Source organism: Apis florea, unplaced genomic scaffold, assembly GCF_048593485.1.
Source record: "Apis florea isolate Af1SG1 unplaced genomic scaffold, ASM4859348v1 contig_2989_pilon, whole genome shotgun sequence".
Taxonomy (NCBI): Eukaryota; Metazoa; Arthropoda; class Insecta; order Hymenoptera; family Apidae; genus Apis; species Apis florea.
In genome coordinates this window covers 159,806-183,116 of record NW_028256685.1, presented here as the reverse complement: position 1 = coordinate 183,116, position 23,311 = coordinate 159,806, and the positions used below count along the sequence as shown (strand labels likewise).

Genomic DNA, 23,311 nt, shown 5'->3' with positions numbered 1-23,311 from the left:
AGAAGAACGATAGAGCGAGTTATCGCGGAGTTATTATTATATTTACAAAAAATGAAGAAATGCTTGAAACTTTGATCGATTTCACTACCTTGAAGAAACGTATCTCTCCGTATTAGATTTCCTGTCAACAAAAAAATGGCATAGCATTAATACACTCTTACACACGTAAAAACTTCCTATGTAAGATAGCGTAGTAAGTAAAATACTTTCTATCAGAATTACTGTAGATATGTATATATATATATTGCACCATATACTTTTGAAATATTGTGTGAGCATATATCTGCTTACTATGCTCGGGCATTGCTACGCGAATTCTTAGCGTACAAGAGTAGCTAACCGAAAGAGGAGAATCTTTCGCGCAGCAGTGCACGCTTTAGTGAACCTAGACCTCGAGGGCATCCTTGAACTTGACGATACCCGTGAGGGGTACAGAAGAGATCTATGCGTTGGCACACACACACGAGGCTCTTGTATCCAGTTATACGCATGCGCACACACTCGCGTGCGTTATCTTATACACTCTCTACTACACCTGTTTTAATAGGCTTAAAAGCTACGACTTTTTAAATACAAAAAAATTGCAATGTTTTCACGTACGCGCTCGTGTTTCTTCGTACGTGTGTAAAATATTGAATACGTATAAGGATACTACGCCTTCCATTTGTAAGTAATATCCGAAAAGAAGAAAAAAATTCTTTATCTTTCTTAATAATACGATAAAAAACGATTCGAAGAATAATTATAAGTTACGACATGGATAGTTCTTTCGTATTTCTTGAGGAACTCGCGTAATTTAAGATCAACACAGGGAACCCCACCGCGAATACCAATTTTGCATAATCGCATATTCCGCTCGGCTCCCCTTCTTCTACATCGCGATTCAGGGGATTCGCGCGTGCTTATTTCAGAATGTTTAAGCAACATCTCTGTATATAATAGCGAGACGCATGGACATGTGTAATTGTGCAGATTTAAATGTAAATATACGAACAATAGCCAACGAAGCAATGCCAACTCGGAAATTTAATAGTTGAACGATAGGAGAGATGGGTTTCTTGTAAACTTACGCTTCTTAACTTAAGATTCTAACTTTCCGTTTCCGCTATGTAATCGCCTTTAACTATCCGTGGCGTATAATTTTATCAGTTTTCTAAGCGTTACGTTCGTGTCTAAGATCTGTTTTAGTATTATGCACAGTATTATACACAGTTTCCTTGTTGCAATGGACGAAAGTGTTCGCGCTTGTTGTATTAAAAGCTCAATCGACGAACGTTTCTTTCTTCAAACACGGGGACGACTCATAAATTTATCATATTACCATCGGTAGATAATATTGTTATATTGTGTATCGGGAATTTTTTCCAACTTTGTCAAAGCTTTTATAAAAGCTTTTGAAAGATATATATATATTAATAAATCGAATATTACTGTTTTTGATTAAAGACTTAATATAAGCTGTAACATGCGTTTTGAAATATTCAATAATTGCCTTTGGTATCTTCAATGAACCGCCGTGAAATTAATTGGCCATCCAATTTTGAACAGAAAGAAATTCTGTAGCATGCCACTCGATTCTCTAAACATTTAACGAAATGTAATAAAGCATGGTTACGTAACACGGGTTGGTAAAGTGTCGCGTTTCACGAGGTAGAGGTTTTCCACCGTAATCCTTTTACGGATATATAGATCGACTAATGAGATCTTTTTGTAACGAGATGTATTTCTTACCTTACCGATACCGGTCCTATTTTAATGGCGCGCAGCGGGATTGTTGGATATGAAAAGTTTTACGCTTTGATATTTGCGCGGTTGAAATTGAATTTTCAACGAGCGATCCTCGATCGAAATTTCAAAGGGTTTAATGAGATTAGAGTTACAACAGCTCTTTCGATAAGGTCAGATTGCATCGTGTCATACTACGACTACTGATATAGGTTGCTAATGAGGAGTGCACGGTACCCTGCGGTTTACCGCATGGATACCTTCATCAACTTTTTGATAGTTCCTCGGTCCATCCGCTATAATAACAATAATCACGATGATGACGATGATGATGATATTGATCATATCGATCATGATATTGATGATAATCGTAATCCAAACTTTTTACAAACTTTTTAATCCTTTGCAAATTTATTAAAAAACTCATTCTGTTCGTGGCTATATTTAACACGAGTATCATCTGTCTTCTATCTTAAACTTACTTTTTCGAATACTTTCGAATCTTATCCTACGAAAATCGTAAAGGCTTTGTATTCGCGTGTATTGAGATTACGTAAACAGATCGCTGCCTCGGTGACAAATTCACTCCGATTTATATTATATTTTTTCACGGATCGGATTAGATGGAGCGCGCCTCGTGAGGACAACCTATACGGATCTATGGGTGACCGCTCTTGCGTATAACGCGGTAAATGAAGACACGCGAATGTGGTTAGAGAGCCAGCTGAAATTCGAGATCGATCCACGCGCGTTTTCCTGGATTATAATTTATTCCCTTGTTTAAGGGAAAAAACTCGATACGATACTTTCGTAATCGTATATATTATCCTCCTATCTTTATCCTTCGGAAAATATATCGATCCAACTTTCCACGTGTTTTAACCGTTCGAATGGCAAAATTTTTCGACGACCAGAGTTTTAAAAGCGAATTATTACACGCGTGATTCACGTTCATTCGCGACAATGGCCCCGCTCATTTACCATATAATGTCATATTGTTCCCGATCGTGGTGGCGGGCACACACCCACCACGATTCCCTTGGCTGGAATGGGTCGTACACAAATGATCGTATTATAAAATCATTCTCCTTTCTACCGTTGCAGTTGCAGTGGAATCTTGATTTAAAGGGGCATTAAGTGGACGCCCGATGATATAAGAGGGATCGCGCACATTGTTGCCGGCGCGCGTATAAATTACGTCACCTTACTTTTCCATTCTTCGATAATCGATATATCATCGATTTTGATAAACGATTCGTTCGATACGATATCGCGGCGATTCAAACGTAATCGCACCTGTTTCGCCATAAAATATTTATTTCTCCCTCATTTTCTTTTTCTCTCCTTTTCGAGAATATGGTTTCGTTTCACGGCAGAGAGGGGAAAGCATTTGGCCGAGAGATTTTATATACACGTAGCGGGCGTGCCGGAGGGTGTGAAATCTTGCCGAGATTTATCTTTGACTCTACAATTTGCTCGTTTCGAGTCCAACCAACGAACGGACTACATCACGAGCGATGCCTTTTTATCCGTTTTATCACGGTACCTGTTTCCACCTTCGTACCGTAAATCTTCGAAAGGTAGGGAACATCATGGTCTTTGTGCTACAACAAGAGAAACTATCCGCGTTTCCATTCCGCCATTCATTGATAATGATTTAACGAACGTTATTTTTGGAAAGTAAATAGATCAAAATTCTTCTTCTTCTTCCAAGTTGAATTTTATCGAGGTCCCAAAAAAATTGGGATCGCGATTCTTCGAACAATGTATCTTTTATGTATCGTTTTTCCATACATCGTTCATCCACGCTGATATTAATTTTTTAAAATCGCAAAACTTATAAATCCACTTCTCTTTCTTTTTTAAACCCTCTCACTTAACGCTCTGTCTTAACTCTTTAAAGGGTTAAGAAGAATCGATCAATCGTTCCAGGAGATCCAAATGCTGCGTTCAATCATTTATCACGCGAATGTAACTGGTATCCCAGCAGTATAAACATTCGCTCGATCCTCAATAACTCACTCGGAGGTAGATTTCATCGCTCGTATAATACGTTTAAACGCTTTAATATATAATAAAATAATAATAATAATAATAATAATAATAATAAGATATTATATATAACACGATCGATCATTCAAATTTGCGATTAAAATTTAATTCCTAATTTCCTCCCCCCCCCCATCAAGCTTTAAAAAAAATATTGCCTTCCAACATACTTGATCATAAAATTCGTGCTCAGCATCTGTAAATAAAGAGAACGTATTTATTCAATCGAAAGTATTTCACTCGAACAATACCAACAACACGTGACAGCTAACAACACGTTACGCTAACAGTGAACGTAGAATCGAATGGAATTTAATTTGATTCAACCGTAAAAGCCATCTTGCGTCCACTTGGGTTGCGATTATAAAACATAACCTCGTTCTTGCGAACGGATCGTTCATCTCATCGTTAACCGCCTCCGCGAGCTACCGCTGTATCGCGGATATATCCACTCGTAGAAATTGCGAGGCGGAAAGATGGCGGAGAAGGAGAAGGGAAGCGAACTCGTCGTTAACTCTAACGGTCTCTCCAGCTACGATCTTACGACCATCTGATCTCCTGCCTCTTCTCTTCAACTCAACAACGCGTATAAACGGCTGTGCGCGCGCATCTCGTTCGAATTGTTTCGAGCTGTTGAATACGCTGTTACGGATTTCTTCTCGGATTTTTCTCGAACCCGTTTATTTACACGATAACGGCGAGGGGGATCGAAACGGATTTAATTATATCCTTCTTATCCGTCGGAATATAAATTCGGTTTTATCTCGCGCCCACCTCTCTCTCTCTCTCTCTCTCTCTCTCTCTTTTTCTATTTGATTATTTCTCCTCCAGCGCTCGGTGTTTTACACGGTACGTAATCAAAGTCGTGACTACCGTTCGTTCGCACGATGGAGCCACCGCACGAGGGATTTCATTCGAGGCTGTTATGGATGGAGCTGGGTTTAAAGCAGCGATCAACTATCAACCAAGATCGCAGGTTAGTTGGGGTCGGTACTCGTTCAACGCTTTTACCTTTGCCTAGATGTGCCAACGGATATCTCCAACGGGTTAAATGGAAGAAGCGTACTTAAATATCTCTCCTCCCCCTTCGTAATAATCGGTGAAGAGAAAAACTCGGCGAAGGGACAAACTCTTCTTACAAGTTGGTACCAATTCCATTCCTATTTTCATGGTGCGAAGCTAGGGAATTTGGCTAGCGCCAATTTGGAATTAATTCTGTGATTGGAAGAATATTATAGGTGTCGTTTCTTCTTGTTTTTTTTTTTTTTATCTAAATAACAATAAATACAACAATCTGTTAATTCTCGTCACTGAATTTCTTTATTCCACATTTCTGTATTAAAATCGATCGGCGAGTGCAAAGGGTTATTATACCGCCTATATCTCGATATTAAGAGCGCAATAACATCTACGAGAGTTGTTTCACGAGCGTCTGGACGATTGACAGTTGTATTCATCATAGTCAATATCGCGGGAATCGCTTTGCGAACTCGTGTTAATCTCATCGAGTCGATCGTGAGCTCCATCGAGTTGGCTCGATCACGCTCGTTGCGATCGATCTTGCCAGTGACATTTATCGATTTGTATCTTGGACTCGGCCGTTTGATTTAAAATTCATTTAAGAATGGATCGTTTCGAAGATGACAGATTTTCTCCATTCTCATCTCTTCTATCAAAGAATCGTATAACGATTTCTAGATTCCGATTTCCATTCCACAGTTTTGCGTCTGGAGCGATGCAACCTCTTTTTCGATCACCCTCCCCCTCCCCCCCTTTTTTTCCCATGGTTCTATTCTATTATCGTGATGACACTCCCTCGACGCTCAGGGGAAAGATTTGTCCCCGTAACTCTGTCGTGGGAATAGAAGAATCGACCGGATACTTGCGAATCCATTGCGCCTTCTAGCTACGTTTTGTCACCTGTATCTCGTTTTCGAGTGACAAATGTATTACAATAAAAAGCACACGAAAAGAACGATGATTAACACATTCGAGAGACTGGCGAAGTGGAAAGTTTTTTTCACGAAGATGTTGGATTATTGGATCTCACGATGACGTTCTCCAAACCTTTCTGTTTTCAGAAGATTCAAAAGTGTCGTCGCGTGTTATAAAGTTATTCCCAGACAAGTAATTTCTAAGTACTATTAAGAACTATCTAAGAGAGTGCATAAGCACGTTATTCCAAGAAGTTGTTATAGAGGCATCATTAAAGATGGAATTGAAAAGAAAGGTTTTACGAGTTACAAAGTAAATATTAGTTTTTTCTAATAGTACAAATATTTTATAATATTCGCCATTTTGCCGAATGTTTCTTTATTTTTATCGAAAATCAATCACGGTTCGATTTTTCCTACGATCTCGAATGTGTTAAACAATCGAGATGAATTTTAATCTTCCATTTACACGTGACTGATCGATTAACTTACGCTCGAGTCACGGATCTAACGAAACTAAACGTATATTTCCTTACGTCGATTAATTCCTCGATGCTTCAGCTTTCTCACGTAAAATCGTCTCGAACCTTCGAACGTTCCAACGTTCGTTTCGTCGAACGAAAAATTTCTCTATTCTTAAATATTCTCTATTTTTGTTAAAAAAACTTAAAAATAGTCTACGAAACTCTTACCGAAAACTGTTAACCCCGCGAACAACGCAAACGTATATCAATGCCTCACCAACTGCCTCTGTTCGGCCGGGGTAAAAAAAAGAAAACCAACGGTTTTTACCGTTCTCATCCGATAAAGTAGGTCGCGCTATTTGCTCGATTGGTAAAAATGTCTCGATTGGCGGGTCGGGTGGTGCAATCTCGCTGAAATAAAAATTCCCGAACGCCTGTCCGCCTGTTCTGTCCCCCTCCTCGGCACAAAGTTTAAATGTTAGACATACAATAGCGTGCCATGTCGGTTCAATCGTGTCGAAACAAACGGTCGAGAGGCGGCCGCCCTTCCACTCGGCTAGAAACTATCGGCTTGCGTTAACGTGCGTTGGAAAACTGCGAGAGAATTAGAACTACTTCTACGTTGCTTTTATTCGATGGAAATTTAAACGGAATTGCATTGAACCGACTGTAGCGTGTGTGTATATATATATATATATAGATATATATACGTATATATATATATATATTCTCTCGACAGTTACGTGGGTAAATTTTCGCGCTTATTACTCTTTCTGTTTCTCCAACTCGATGCCGCGAATTTTATCGTAGTTCTGCAAGGTTTCGTACAGAATGATGTAATTGTCGCGAAGCTGTACCAAACGGTGCCACAGGTTGGCGTGGATCACGTCGTTCGATTTCGACTCGGCCTCGGCTATCACCTAACGAAACGGGGAGTGATAAGATCGTGAAATAAGACGATTGAACAGAAAGGGAAATTGAACAACTGTTTTGCCTCCTGTTTGAAGGATTTAAGGATTACTTTGTCGGTGGTCCGCCGCGCGCGATTCACTTGAAGGTACTTGAGATGAAAGAACAGCTCGTATGCCCAACAATCGATGGTCTCGGTGTTGCGGGTCGCATTGGTGAGCTCGATGGGGGGTGAGGGGGTGGCCAAAGCGATCGCTTGGAGCCATCGTTTCAACTGAAATTCAGGCGTCGTTTCTTACAGGTCCGAGGTTAATATACGATTCGAGGAATTGGAGAATGATTACGATGGTCGTGTCGGTGATGAGTTTCACCACGGCAGGCCTCATAATATCGATCAGCTTCCCGATCACCGTCGTGTCTTTCTTCAACGTGGTCACGTAAGTGGAAAGGGAGCTGCTCCAGTTCGAGGAAGGTCCGCATTGCGCGTTCTTCAATTCTCGCCTTCAAAAAAACAGACACGAATTATCTTTCGCCCTCTTTTCTCTTTATCCTCCTATTCCGTTCCGTTTCTTTTGCCACCCACCTTTGGAAAAACGTCGGGATTATGTTGTCCACGATGTACTGCGAGGGGGCAATGACGATCTTTTTCGTGCACGTGGCCAATGTGCTGACCAAAAATGCCAACAGCTGTCCGAGCGGGCCCGGCCTTCGACGCGCGTTGCAACCAGTTATGCCTCGGGATCGATAGTATTTCCTTTTGCAAATACCGTGTCGGGATCGACTGCGATCACACATCGACAGAGAATAGTAACTCGAAACTATACAGGAACCAGTGATAGTGAAGGGAGGTCCGTCCGTGAATGGATCAATCACAAAACGTGAATTTTAATATTAATAATTACCGCCATAGTCCGATGCGATACTATTTAGATCGCAATTTTTCGAGGCGGCCGATTGACACTTCACTTTACCCTCGATGGGGATTGTTTCGTTGTTGTATTTGTTGCTCTTCACAGATTCCGGCATGTACTCGTTCACGAAGCTGTTCAATTCGACGATTTTGTTCGGGAATGTATCCAGACAATTAAAAGCCTACGCGGACAGTGTGGAGTGAGTGGGGTTATGCACGTGGAGGTTATGGACGGATGGGGGAAAAAATGACGCGTTCGTACTTCTTGATGGAGACGCTCGAGGCACGAGGCCTCGCCACCTGTCTCCGTTGTCATGTTGTTTCGCAATTAATTGATTGACACGTGTGATCGGATATTTAACGTAAATTTAGATTAACATTCATCTTGGCATACCAAGGGGGGCTGGAAACAAGCGTTCAAAATTCTCGAGTAACCTGCAGAGAATTCGGAAAAATTTCGACAACGAACGATCGCGATATATCCATTCTGACCACGAACGTACGCGAACGTATCACCGACACCGACCACAACGAACTTGTTAACATTAATTTAAACGAAACTCTGATCCTCGCGCACGCGAATATATTTTTAAAATATATTTTCAAAAACGAATCGATTAGTTTTTTTTTTTCCTCTAACACAGAGAGAGAGAGAGAGAGAGAGAGAGTATCGATAGAAGGTAATTCGAAGAGATAAGAAGAAAAACTTGGGTTTATGAGGAGAATTAATTTATCGACGGCCTGGCCAATCCGATCGACCAACTTCGCTTGTATTTGAACAAAATTTCTCAAGCTCGATGCGATTGTATTATTATTCTTATTATTATTACGAGCACAACTCCTCTCGAAAGATAAATAGTGTAACGCGTATATATATATAGGATGCATTCAAAAGCGAGACGGTTAATGAGAACGCAATGGGCGCCTTAACTCCGCCTAGGATCGGCGAGCTGGAAACGGATGTGCCCCCTCAGATTTTTCCTAATTAAGATGTGCAACTCCATTACGTAAAGCAACCATCTTGATTTACCGTTCGGCTCGACGGCGAGCACAACGAAACCTTTGCGGAGAGGAGTGGAGACGAGACGAAACGAGGGCCTCCTTCCTTCCTTCCTTCCTTCCTTTCCATTTCTTTTCTTCCCTTTTATCGTACATTCGTGTGTTCGCCGAGGTGCGATCTCCTCAAAGATCTCTGCACGACTCTATTGCTGGCAAGGGTTTTGCCTTGGAATGCGATGCAAATTTCCTCTCTCTCTCTCTCTCTCTCTCTCTCGAGGCTTGGCAAAATCCGAGTTGAACGACGAAGGATTTTCGTTTATGTATACACGTTTGGTGGAGGAGGAGGAGGGGGGGGGGGAGAGATGGAGTCGCGATAGAATATCTCTGTACGGGATGAAAATGGAACGCGATGCGTGCGATCGAAAATTCCTTAAAGCCCGAAGGGTTTTATCGGGAGATTTATAAGTGAAAAGATTCGACTATCTGGAGCGTAAAGACTGATATGGATGCCGGCGGCTGACAGCGCGACCAAAGACAGCCACCGGGGAGAAAAGAGGGAACGAGAAGCGGGGGGGGGGAAAAAAGAAGAGGAAGAAGGAGGAGGAGGAGGAGGAGAAGTCAGAAGGTATCACGGCCGAAGACATTTCTATGCGCGCCCACTGTCAGCGAAGATAACTTACGACTTGGCGGAATGGTAATGACCGTGGCAGACATTCCGTCCCTGTTGCAGATTTAATAGACTCGTCCTGATACGGGGGGGGGGGGGGGAGGGGGGCTACGAAACGTGTCATCGCTCGTGACCAACCTGTGCGCGCCAATGATTTACCGATGGACACGTCTTGTCAACACCGCGATTTCCAATCTTCTTGTTTTTTTTTTTAAACATGGGAGAAAATCCCATAACGTGAAACGTTTACACCGTTTCGTTCATCATCGTTCAAACGCTGTGTTTTCGATCGTTTTTTTTTTTACGCTTAGCTACTTATCGGTGTGTGTGTATGTGGAGCCAAAGTATGGTTAAACACAGATGAAACGTGGCCTGCCTTTTCTCCCGATGGCAGAAATGCACTTTGACAAAACGCTTTGAGACAATTTTGTTTTGTTTGCGACAAACTCTTTCATCGCCCCCCCTCCAAGGAGAGGATTTGAGAGAATCAATTTTCGAGAATTGCTCTCGATTTCTTTTTTTTTTTTTTGCAAATAGATGCTGAGAAGAAGAAAAAAACAATATGATCAAAAAATATCAGAATACGGCAGGAGTTAAATAAATTCCTTCCTCTCTCCCCCGCAGTGCGATAATTATCAATTGTGAAAAATTATGGTCGGGAGATCGCGTAACAAGCAAGCTTACTTTGTACAGCAACGAGGTCGACATGGACCGGTATATAAACCTCAATAAAGATAAACTTAGCCCGGCCGCTGGGCTATATTTAAGCGTGCGCCTCTTTGTTCGAAAGATTGTCGCGCTTACTTAATCGGATTGTTCGAAACCGTTACAAAGAAAATAAAGCAGCGCGTAAATTATGAAACGAATGTGAATAGATTTCGTAATAGGAGAAACTCTCTTTAACTTGCTTTCTAATGGATTCTAGCCAGCAGCTAGAACTCTCGTGTTCAAAAGGGATTATTTTTTTTTTTTTTTTTTTTCTTCTAACTTCTTTTGTTCCGCTTATATTTCTGGTTATACGTGTCGCCCTCTTTTAACTCCCTTTTGCTCGAATCGCCGAGGAAAAGAGGAAGGAAGGGACGCAGGAAAGAAATATAAAACGATTTATCGTTGTCGTGATCGCGTTAATTGAGTTGGCGGCGCTCGATGAAGAACACGTTGTGTCGACGTGTCGGGTCAACGATGAAAGATAACCTACGAACTTTTAGCACTGGAAACAGTGACGTTTTTCCATGGAATGCGGCGTGCATTCCGTTTCGTTTCTGGCTTCGAGGAATAACGTGTGCAAACTCGATAAAGATTCCTCTTTGAAAACATATGTTATTGAAAAATGTATAGGGGAAGGGAAGAGAGAAGCCTTGGTTGGCTTAATATTTCTCTTCTAAAATCCCCATCGTTTATGCTCAAATAATAATAATTTATCAGCTCGTACAAAAGAATATCGTTTTAACGAGAAACGATCATTAAATTGACGATGAAAAATCCACCAGGGATTTTTTTTACAATCATTTGTTTGAAATAGATTAATTTGGATTGAAAAAAAGAGAATAATCAGTCTATAAATAAGACGTTTGGACGATACAAGTATTCCATATAATAGATTTTCTCTACCGATAAACTGGTATTGTTTCGGCAAATTAATGAACACGATATGAAAACATCGGAGAACGAATGAAGGAAAAAACAAGTGCGATTTAGATTCGAATCAGAATCTAACGAAAGAATCTGAAGAAAGAGAATCATAAATAAGCGAAATTAATTCCTTCCTCCCAGAAATATATACAAATTCACTTCATTTTCGTTTTTACCGACGGAAAACCCAAATTTGGACACACAAATTTCAACCTACCTCAGCGTTACGCTTCACCCGATCCTCGTTACATCCTTAATTTAACAAAAAATTAATTTGTTAATACAGTCGATCGTACCGACCGTAGATAAGCAAGCAACAGAGAATTCGTTTCGTTCGGCCATCTGTCAACGCGTCTTCCCTTGCACAGCGAACGTTCAGCAGATCGTCCTCGTCCCTCGTCGTTTCATCGTGCAATTATCCTCTCTTTTCTCCCCTCTCCTTCTCTCCCGCAACACACGCTCACATTGGGAAAGATTTATCGGTCACGTCCAATCTCCAAATAGGAGAATCGCCCTTTTTTTTTCTTCGCTTCTATCGCGGGTACCGATAAGCCGCATGACTTATTATATAGGAGGAGCGTTAATACGTTAATGCAATAAAAGCAAGCCGCGAATGAGTATAATCGGGGAAGGGAGGAAGGGGAAGATATGGCGGTATGTCGTGAGCTTGGCTCAAACGTTGAAGTTGCGCCAACTATCGTCTCCCGGCGTGCAACACTGTGGCGAATCTCCTGCCACCTATCTGAAATGGCATCTGAATTTTTGCAGACGCCCGGTGTCCTGCGAGTGCCGCGATATCGTGCGTTCACGCCACGTTAGAGGCTCTGCTCCCAGCGCGCGCTGTCTTGCACGCTAATTACAACGTATCCGCGGCCGAGATTGAACGCGGGCGATATTTCATATAGGACAGACCGCGCTCTCGCTTGCGCAACAACGTCTAATAACGATTGCGAAAGCGATACGTAAGCGAGGCTCCCGCAAGGGGGATCGAGGCCGAAGAAAGTAAGTGCACGCGGTCTGCAGTGTGGAGAAAAACGAGGCATCGTCGACGTGATACCGAAATGGAATCGGTCGGGCGAGAAGATTGGAACGAAAAGATGAATATTGGTATCTTTTCGTAGAGAAAATCGAATAAGAAATATTCGTTAATAATCGCTTGCCGCGAGACAACTGTGCTGTTACGAATAAAAAATTGTCGATCGACTTGTTTCGCCAATTTACCAACGCGATTTTTCTTTAGAAATCTTCTTGTTATCTTGAATTATCTCGAACGAGGGACAAATTTAAATTCAAGATTGCGGATCGCATTTCGAGTTGCACAAGTCATAATTGAGAAATCATAGGGGGGCAGATACAATTGGCTTACGCGGCGAAATGTCACGTTGCGTGAAATGAGAATAAAGGAACGATATTGCAGATTGCCTTTCTAATTTTCGTGTGGGGCAACCTGTTGATCCCTCCTCTCGGCAATCAATTAGCGTTTCCAGCTAATCGGTACGCGCTTTTCAAATCTTCTTCATTTTTTTTTTTTTTTTTTTTTACAAAATTTTCGCATAATTATATATCACCACCTGTACCGATACAGGTTATAAAACAAATAATTATTGACTAAATCCATAAGATTTCTCTTTCTTTACAATCGAGAGCGATAAAATTATGCGATCAGAATTATACATTTCGCGCAACATATTTCGTTGTTAAAGATTATCCGCGAAAGTCTCGATCCTCGACGATCCTTTCCTTTTACCTCTTCGCTCGAAGCTCCAGTTTTCTCCAACTTATCGCACGGCAGCCATCTAAATGTTGTTGTCACGTAAGAACCATTAGGTAGATCCACTTACGACGGATGCGCGAACTCGTTCGATGCATTGTGCACACCGCAAGGATAACCTGGCGGACCCCGAACCCTCGATTAACTCGGGGAAACGTTCTTATTATCAGGGAACAAAAACTACGTTACGGGTTTCGCCATAATCGTGAGTCGCGCTTAGTTTCTTCGACTTTTATATCATATCGATATCTCGAAACCTTCCTTGATTTATCATCACGGGATAAACTCGCCAAGTAGAGCTCGTTTTCGGTAGATAACTCCCTCTTACGTTATATCTCTCGTTACCGTGGAAGAAATTAATGGTAACGGCGCGGAATATCCTCGTTTCCGCGTTCCAGTACATCTCGCGGTGCAGATATTTGAAGGGGTGAGAAACCATAAAGATCTGGTAAAAAAACGAATTAAAGCATTCGTTCTCTTCTTAAATATTCTTTAACTTATTTGAGTAAGGGTAAAATTCTAGAGAGACAGAACTTTCACTCTCAATGCGAGTTATTGCTCGCAACTATATTTGTACCGCAGGACAATTCGAATTGGAGTGGTTTTGGCGCGGGAAAAAGAAAAAGGAAAGAGAGAAAAAGAAGGTTGGAAAACGGTCGCCCAGAAGCAGGAACATCGTGTACCTGCCATTAGGATTATTGCGAGCCGTGACAGGGGCATTAGAGATTTAGCTGGAATGCAGCTGTGTAGCCGGCAATAACAGGTAGACGCGGTGTAGAAGGTAGTAGTAACCGGTAGGAATCTCGCTTAAGGGGGTCGGGTGTCTTTTCCCCGCCTGTCTATTTCTCCTTTTGCTCCTCTCTCGCTCATCTCGCTCGCGCACTCGTGATTCACTTTCTTCAACAACAACAACAACAACAATTACGCGTTCCTTTCCCCCATTCGCGCCTAGATCGAGGAAGATAATCGAGGAGGAGAATATATCATTAGAAATGATACGGTTTAAACGTTATTTTGCACCGTGTTTTCCACGTTCAATAATTCCAGGGGTTTAAATCGCCCGATAAACACGCGATGCGAATGATGAATGGTGGCCGATGCGCGGGCCGCTAATTATGCAGATTGCCACCTAACGTAATGCTCGTTAATTAACCGCAATGCCCATTTTATACCGTCCAGGTGGGACGGAAGGACGGCGCCATATTGCCACACTCCAACTGCCCACGTTTAAACAACGTTGTGTGAAATCGCGAGTTCTTTTTTTTTTTTTACGATTTATTTATTGCGAGGGAAAATTCGTTCGTTTCCCTTTTCGAAAAATTATTTGGAATATATGTGAAAATATGTTATAAGTTGAATTTTTGAAGGGAGGAAAAGGCGTTGGGAATTGCAACTCTCAATTTCGAGGGACATTTACCAATGATCCAACCGTGAATTCATTGTTCTCGAAGGTCGTGCAGACCTCTTCGACGACCGTGGCTGAAGAGGCTCTCTCGAGGTGGGCGTTTCAGGAAATTGCTCGAAACCTATATGCTTTCGAATTGCGGCTGGCTGATAAAAGAGAAAAAAAGAAGAAGAGGGGAAACTTGGATTCCAGTGACGTTTATCGTCGATGCATGTGCCTCTAAATGCGTACACGCGCAACAGATATATATTATACGACAGGAATTTGCGCTACCACCGTCATCATCGTTTCCTAACATCAGTAATTTATACTCTATTGTGGAGACGTCAGATATCTGACATCTTCATCCGCAAAGGGGTGCCTTCGATAATCACGGCACCCACGCCTCACTTTTATGCTTTTATGCATTTCGTAATTTTCCAATGCGCAATGCAAGCTCTGTTTATCCGATGAAAAATATACGTAATTGGATAGATGTATTTTTCCACTCTTCAAAACTTCTTTCAAGATTGCTGGTAAACAAAAGGAAAAAAAAGGAAGAGGATTAAAAGGTTCGTTCAACAAATTGTTCATCGTTGAGTAACCCGTGCATGCTGTTCGTCGAAAGGCATTGTCTGATCGCGTCTAATCTGGAAATTAAGAGAATTCGATTAAAGCGTCGTCGATACAAAGGAAATAATTCCAGATTTACTTACGTTCCATTAAACTCCCTTATATAGACGCGCGTTCGTTTTAAATGTTCGATTAACATGTACGTGATTGTAAAAACAAATGGACAAATATCTCGCATACCGGTGGATTCGTAGCATTACTTATGGCGCGGCTTGCCTTTGTCTCTCCTCTCCTCTTCCAAGAAAGCCAGCTCGTGTTATGCCAGGCATGGTTCGGGGCGTGCCATCAACTCCGCAGGAGGACTTGAACGCGAGTTTGTCGAACTTCGATAACCCCCCCTTTTGGATTTGGAACCGTGGATCAGGAATAAATATTCCTTCCAAGTTGATTAATCCTCGATTCGAAAAATTCGAATTTTCCAAATTTCTATTCTTGTCGCTATTAATCCAAGGATAATAATAAAAGAACGTTTTATTGTCGCATCTAACACAAGGTGGAAAGAAAAAAGACGAAGCACTTGTCTTTCCGACGACACGGAGTCACGTGCCGAGATAAGTGCTCCTCAATTTGGAGACAATCGAATTCCTCCTCTGCATACAATTCTCGAGGTAACGGTGAGACACAACACGTGACATCACGTATCCTGGCCTGGCCGAGGTAGCTTGTTAAACAGGCAGGTGACCATTTATTTTCCTCTCTCATTTTCTTCCCATTGTCCCATTCCCTCGAACGAAGTAACGAAGCTGGAGAGAAAAAAAAAAAAAAGAACTCCTTTTTCCAGCTTCTCTTCGAAGCGATAAATCTCACGACTTTTCTTTTTCCAACGTTCTAACGTTACGTGGAAGGGTTATACCCTTCCTCGACCCTTCTATAACTCAGGTCAGAGGAGAGGAGTAACCAGCCACCACCGTTTTAAAATCTTCAGGGTGATGTTCGCGAAAGTGTATAACCCACCCTCGTGAGGGACGTCGATTCGCAAGCATAACGCGTGCGGCAAAGCCTCGTGCAGGGTTTTAATTACTTTAGACAAATTCGAAACCGGAGACTTTGGCGACGCTGGTGGCCCTCTCGTGTTACCTTGCCTCGAAGACTCGTGCTTGTTAGGCCCTTGCCACGCGGTGGTATGCAACGCGTTGTCGGTGGTATAACGTCGAGACGTTGACTGGTTTATTTGGTGGTATCTTAAGTCTTTGCCCGCTGGCAAAAATTGAAAATCGAGGATGCGCTTCTACACGGCCTGGTGGTAACGCGTGGATCGTGTTTCCCTGGCCAGAATCGCTCTTCGATCGATGAACTTGTCCTCTTCTTTTTATCCGTGATAATTTTTATCCCGATGAACAAAATCCCCGAATAATTTCTGTCTCTTTATGGATCGGATGGAACGGGATGGGATGCGTTTCCTTACTCGAGTAAAGATAGCGAGCGTTGTATCGTAGAACGTGACACGATATCTCGAAAGATTGCGACAAGCCAATCAGGATTTAGGAGTGTAACGTAAGATTCGATGGACAGGTGGCGTAAGAGTAGAGTGAGGTTACGTCGTACGATTATTTTTCACGCGTGAAAACAGGCTCTAAAAATATATTCAGGTTCACGTTCAAGAGCGTGAGCGATTTTGTGTGTGTGCGTGCGTGCGTTTTTTTTTTCCTTTTTGTGAGAAATCTTGAATGCCTTAAAAATTGCCGACGTGACATAAGTTTAAAGTTTGTGTCGCATTCCCTTCGGGCACAGAAATCACTCGTTCACTTTCAAATATGCAAATCGGTGTACACGTTATGCGTCACTGCACAGAGGAATTTCGAGTGGAAAGTTTACGAATGAAATATGTTACCTTTGCTGTGATGATATAATTAGTTGTATAAATACATACTCGACATGTACACGTAATTTTGTGTAATAATCTATAAATAAAGACATATTTTCAATTGAATTCGTTCTTTTCGTTAAATTAATCGATCTATCAACGTATCCAAAATTCCAAACAATTCCTTCCGGAGAATGAAGATAAAAAGAAGAAAATCATTTTGAAAATCTCTATGGGGGGAAAAATCTCTCGGTGTGCATAGTGGTGCTCAGTGGTAGACGCATAAAGTAGCGAGCAACAGGATCCTTGCTTGTTTTACGACTTCTATTTGTAGGTGTTGCCCAAGCGCTTTATACATCCAACGTGTCTTATGGCGCACTGCCACTGTCGAGGCAGGTTAATGTTCTATCGTTACTTATTGGCTGCCCGTTGTTGCTGCTGTTGTGTTGCGGTTTCGTTCCTTTGATTCTGTCTATGGTCGCTAGATTCACCGTGTAAATAGAGAGGAATGCAAAAGATATTCGTCTTAAATACTCGGCTCGAGATTTGTGGGCAGAAATGTTGATAGCCCATTCTACCTGTTCTATAATCGGATACGTCTCCCTTGCTGGATGTAAAACCAGCGTGAATAAGTACATTTTGCAATTACAAGGAACGATGAGTTGAAATGCGAGATTCAAAAAAAAAACATGATATTCTACTTTACTCGTAAAGGAACAATATGGTCGAAACAATAAGAAAGGATACTCAAAATATCAAAGAAGAAATAATTAAATCTTACTAAATATCGTTTTTTTCTTTTGATAAGTAGAATTTAAAAATATATAATAAAAATTTTAAATTTAAGAGTCCATTGTTTCAAAAGTTATTCGTATTGATTGATTCGTATCTACAAGCAATTAGTTAGAAAATCGATTACAAAAATTATTAGGATTTTTGATGGTTCAAAATATTTAACGAAAAATACAGCTATGATATTATCACGATAAAAAATATTCCAGGAATTTTTCGTTTATATCCCGTATCGAGATACGATCAAACGTTCGATTTTTGTTTATTACGGGTTAATTAAAATATCAAATTATATTTAGTTTTTCATACACGTCTTCGTCTTCGAGATTGGAATTTCACACGATTGATCCGTGATACGAAGAATACTCGTTCCGTACAAGGACGAGTCAAGGCAATGCATCTCTGCCACGGCTCGATCTTGTAATTTACTACTAGACTTTTACCCGACTATCATACCAAAGTCTTTTGATAACAGTGAACTGTCGCTCTTCGTTAACGCGCCAACTACTTAACCACTTGCATCCTGAAAGGCACATCAATGGTGCCGATTTGACGCGATACATCGCCAAGCCTTCGTCAATGAATCATTCTTTTCGCGCCTTCGAGATAGCTTTTACCATCTCGTCCAACTTCTTTTTCTCTTTTTTCTTTCTCTCTCTCTCTTCTATTTATCGTTTCTTCTTGCTTCTTCGAGAAATTGATCGATATATATATATATATACAACACGATACACACAACTTGTCTTTGCAAAATAAAATTTGCAAATTCCGTGTCTCCTTGATCTTTTTCCCTTCCTCTCCAAGGAAACAGTTAAGAAAAGAGAAGAGTTGAACTCTGCTTTGTCATTGGCCACATTTATGCGTTAGATATCTATCGTTAGATCTATCGATGACCTTGCGGTGTGGCTGGCATGTAACGCGAGATCCGTGTCCCATATGCGGGTGTAACATATTTTATTTGACACGGCTTATAGTCGAAAGGATATGTATATCACCTGTCGAAGATCTCGTTGTTTCTATTAGTAGCCTAGTATTCGATATCGTGCATCGAAGCGTTAAATGTGTATGAATCTTAGGAGGAAAAGTTTCTCCATAAATCGTTCTCTATAAAAGTGTGAGGAATTTTAAAACGGTAATAATGAAATAACAAAATGTAATTTTACGTATGAGAAATCGTGATCAGCTATAAAATTTAAATATTGTGTCTTTTACCACTTATTTATTATTTTTCAGAAAAGAGAAAGAATTTTTTAACACAAGCACAAAAGTTTCTTTTATACAAAATAAAACGTTTCTCGATAAAAATAATAATTTTTAACAAAATATAAAGTTAAATAAATCAAATTGACCAGTTATAGATTTCTTGTTTTCACAATTACAAGAAATGGCAGAATTTCTATTTCAATATCGAATATATATTATAGATTAGAAATTTTAAAATGAAATATGTTTAAGGGTTGAAAGAATATTCTCGCAGGGTTTTCTAGATAATAGAGGTCGAACATTGGTATATAGAAATTACAGTTAAGGTTTTATTTATTATAAAGATTTATTAAGACTTACCGCCTTTTGCTTTGTCTAATATTCAAATTTCAATTGCTTATACCTTAATAAATAAGCCTTAACGACCTTTTTTATGCACCTTTTACGTTTGTTTGACCTCTCGAATCGATCATTCAAAGGAGTCCTTGCATTAAGAGCCTGCATATTCCGACGTACAAATGGCAGAATCTCACTCGGTTGAACGTTAATAACGGTTTTGCGAGAAACATCGCACCAGTGGAAGAAGATAAAGAAAAATGAACCGTCATTCTGTAAACGCGTTACATGGCAACGAGATTTCTTGAACCGTTTCCAATAATAATAAACTGCAGGAAGAACTGGGTGTGCACCAAGTAAACGCTTTTATAGTATCCTGACGGTAAATGTGGGCAGCCTTTGTCCGAATAACTGTACTTTTACTCTTTCTTTCCCTCCCTTTTTCTTATATTCTACCATAAATATTATTCTTATCCATTTTATTTTCCACACTCGAATATAATAGTATCACGTCGCATATACGATTAATTATATACAATCAATCGTAGAAATATTCCAAAATATTACGAGGAAATTCGCTATTTAATCGTTTAAACATTTATATATACAATTTTTTCATTTACAAGAAATCTTTTCGAAACAGTGACAAAGATCTCTTTTTTTTTTTTTTCTTTTCAATCTTAAAAACAATTTCGTTCGAGAAATACTTTTCACAATGAGACAAAGGGAACAACACGCTATCTCTTTTACCGTCAAATGATAAATGTTCGATTTTTCTGTGACGAATTTCCCCACTGCCGTTGCTACGTTAGACAAAAGCACGTCACGTGACACGATACAGTGCCTGGCTTTGGCTGAAACTTGATCACGTGATATACCTTCGCCTAATGTGGCAGAAGTGAGGACGAGTGTGAACGACTAGGGAAATTTCTTCTCGTCGGAGAACCACTTTTAACGATAAAAATACTATTCTTGTTCATACAGAACGAATGAATAAAATTATTTAAACTTTGATCTCATCTCTTTAAAATGATCTTCCTTTTCTAAAAGATGAAAATGAATTAAAAAGATTAAATTTTTGTAAAATGTATAATACAGAAATATTTCTATGGCTGTACGTTGAATTCATTTTTATAAAGAACAGTATGAATGGATACTTCCTGAACCTTGGTTCTTCGTGATCGATTAACTTCGATCATCCCGATCCATATTTATACCGTTTTGGATATTTCTCATTGAATTTTGCACGAACTCGATTGGAAAAGAATATGACAATCAAGCGTATCCAGGACACCTCGATATACGGCTAGAGGTAATGCGATATGCGAGTCTCTTATTAAACTGACCACACGTTTGCATCGTTTCAAGATCCAGCGGTTGTCGATCTCGACTTTTCTTCCCTGGCAAGCCACAAATCATCGGGTTATGATGAGTGCAAGTCGAGCACAGTTATGTACATACTATATCCCGCTCTTTGAAACGCCCACTTTATACTCCTCCATTGCCAAAAAGATGAAAAATTCAATCGATCGATCCCTTCCAATTAATCGATTTCCATTCGATTGAAATCGACTCGAACTTTTAACTCTCGACATACTTTACTTCTTTACAAAGCACTCAGTCAATTGATTGTCCATGGTAACACGTCATTATTTTCGGGTATAAATCAATTTGGTTAGAAGTGCGACGGAATTGTTGTTAGACATTATCCAGTATGTATCACGTTTCGAATATTTTTTTACGATCCCTTCTGCCACGCTGTTTATTCGTTAACACATACAACTTTTACCGATTCGAGTTTCTCCTATCGGTCGCGTGCGATTGATCCAAGAGATCACCAAAAAGATCGTCGGTAAGCTTGCTCGTTCCATTTCTTTCCACGTTTTTTTATACATGTTATATGCGTCGATCTTTCTTCTGTTTATAATTAAAATAATATAAATATATATCATATTTTTATCATAATTTAAATTGGTTAAAAAAAATATATATATATCTTGTTTTCAGATTCTAAAGGATTACTCAAGAGTGGATTACTCAAGAAGGAAATGTTCGCTTTATCGAATTTAATATCTTATCTAACGGTCATCAAAGCATGACAAGTAAGATTATTCGTGCACGTACGCCTTTTAAAATTTTCACATTGTCAACTTTATTACTAATCGTAAGTGTAAACGTTAAAAAACGAAACGTATTTAAAAATAGTCGTGACGATCGACCTTCCGAGTTTACGAGTTAAAATTCCACGAGGAGGAGAAATCTTTTTCTGCGCATCCGATCCGTATTATTACGCGTATAAATTAAACGCCAGCCTTGACTTTCCATCTCTTTGTTGTCACTTTCGTTAGCGAGAGATCCCCTCTCCCCAGAACGATCGAAAAGAAACGAGGCGTTTCTCGTCGAGCGATCGGCGGCCCAATCCTTTCGATTTTTCATCTCCATTTATTTCCCGACGACATTCGTCTTATGGAAAACGAATCGGCAAACGATCGTTCAGTTTGTTAGGATTAGAAAAATATAGCGTATAGATGCGGTCGATGATATTGCCGACAATAAAAGTCGTCTCGGTCTGGGCACGCCCTTAGATACCTGATTCTCAGCCCCAAGGCTTTTCCACAGCACCTACACGTAACACTTTCGTTACGCGCCGTAATTACAGACCGTATCGAAACCTCGAGCCGCCGCCGCTTCGAGATTTATCAGGTCGCGAAGATTCCTATCCGCGTGCATTTTTCTCTCTTTCCCTTCCCCCCAGCAATATTAAACCGAATCGCTGCCCAAAGATATATCCACGAGAGATATCCCGTGTTCCAAGGATAGATTTATACGGATATATGCTTTCCAAGTTTCATCCAAGAATCGATAAAATGATTACCGAGAAATGACATCGTTTAACCGATGTCAATATTTAACTGCCCGAACGGAAAGGAAAACGTTGATTAAATACACGAGGAGGAAAGGGCAACTCGATTCGATGTGCAATTACCTTTTGGTAACCGCATTCCCCTGTTCTCGCATAATGCGAGAGTAAAAAGGAGAGAGAGAGAGAAAAAAAAAAGAAGAGAAAAAAAAAATATTAATCCAGCCCAAGTAGGTGTGCTAAACACCGGTGTGTGCCTATTTATAAAAGCGCGATTCATGCGAGCGACAACGGTGTATACGCTGATCGATCGGTATCACCGACGCCCACAGTTTCAAGCAGCCAAGAAGCTGCGCAACAAGCCGCAAGTGCACATGCACATTTCTGCCGGCGATGGAGCACGAAGTGGGCCGCGTGAACGAGTGCGTTGCGTGGCGTTTGCATTCATAGATTTGCGCCCACTTGCAGCGAACGTGGTGCAAATTCATTGCTGAGTTACTCTCGCACACCTACGAGAGAGAAGTCGCGGTATAAAGTCGCACGATACGCTTTTCATTATGCGCGGCGAATTCGGGCGGAATTTTTTCTTTTTCTTTTTTTTTTGGTTTCATATTTACATTCCGCCTTCGACATTCGCGCAACGAGAAAAGAAATTCTTATTATCAAGGATCTCATCAAAGTTATCTTGATTTTTTTCGCTATTATTGTTGCAAAAAGTCAAAAGTTTGTTGTTTCTTTGACTCGAATCGAAACATCTTATCAATTAATAATTAAATAAAATGCATGGATCAATATGTATTCCATCAGAAACTCGTAGCGCGAATCCATAACCTAAAAATTAAATAAATTCCAGGGGGAATAATCGCTTCGAAATAATACAATTTCCATTCAAACATTTTTCTCGCTGCGAATAATAATAATAATAATAATAATAAAATAACGACGATCGAAAAATCAAGATGGTAATTTCAATTTAGATACTGTGTGTAAGAGGAAAATTATCCGTAACGATAATGAATAAACAGTTTCGTCATGCGTGAGAAAATCTGATCGACACCATGGAACGCAACGTTTATACGTGACAAGCATGTAACGCGTTATTTTACGCAGACAATTTCGGAACGGTTATATTTACGACAAAAGTTCATCGACTTTTGTTTAACGCCTCGACGTGACTGATACGCGCTAAACAAGGGAACAAACAGCTTTCTTCACGTCGGTGTCTTGTTAATTAACGTT

The 23,311-nt window shown here is 40.4% G+C and overlaps 1 protein-coding gene and 2 long non-coding RNA genes across 3 annotated transcripts; all 3 read right to left on the bottom strand.

The window, feature by feature from the left end:
• Positions 1 to 5,071: 5,071 nt before the first annotated feature.
• Positions 5,072 to 8,606, bottom strand: LOC100865437 (uncharacterized). The gene is made up of 6 exons (XM_086907878.1): positions 8,254 to 8,606; positions 7,984 to 8,173; positions 7,665 to 7,899; positions 7,426 to 7,582; positions 7,194 to 7,355; positions 5,072 to 7,092 (listed from the first exon to the last, which is right to left on the bottom strand). Exons 1-6 carry the CDS (start codon positions 8,305 to 8,307, stop codon positions 6,937 to 6,939), a joined length of 954 nt encoding a protein of 317 aa, XP_086764004.1. The 5' UTR covers positions 8,308 to 8,606; the 3' UTR covers positions 5,072 to 6,936.
• Positions 8,607 to 15,530: 6,924 nt separating this feature from the next.
• Positions 15,531 to 16,591, bottom strand: LOC147657671 (uncharacterized). Its single transcript, XR_015291995.1, has 2 exons — positions 16,155 to 16,591; positions 15,531 to 15,820 (listed from the first exon to the last, which is right to left on the bottom strand). It is a non-coding gene; the product is annotated as an uncharacterized LOC147657671 (long non-coding RNA).
• A 3,184-nt stretch (positions 16,592 to 19,775) lies between these two features.
• On the bottom strand, positions 19,776 to 20,770 carry LOC147657670 (uncharacterized). Its single transcript, XR_015291989.1, has 2 exons — positions 20,379 to 20,770; positions 19,776 to 20,255 (listed from the first exon to the last, which is right to left on the bottom strand). It is a non-coding gene; the product is annotated as an uncharacterized LOC147657670 (long non-coding RNA).
• Positions 20,771 to 23,311: the final 2,541 nt, after the last annotated feature.

Bases quoted from the DNA above. Each gene is read 5' to 3' on its own strand.
- LOC100865437 (XM_086907878.1), bottom strand. From the start codon at position 8,307: ATGACAACGGAGACAGGTGGCGAGGCCTCGTGCCTCGAGCGTCTCCAT. The intron at 7,900-7,983 runs GTAATTATTAAT...GTTCCTGTATAG, and splicing joins TATCGCATCGGACTATGGCG to TTTCGAGTTACTATTCTCTG. The intron at 7,093-7,193 runs GTAATCCTTAAA...CCGTTTCGTTAG, and splicing joins CGCGGCGGACCACCGACAAA to GTGATAGCCGAGGCCGAGTC.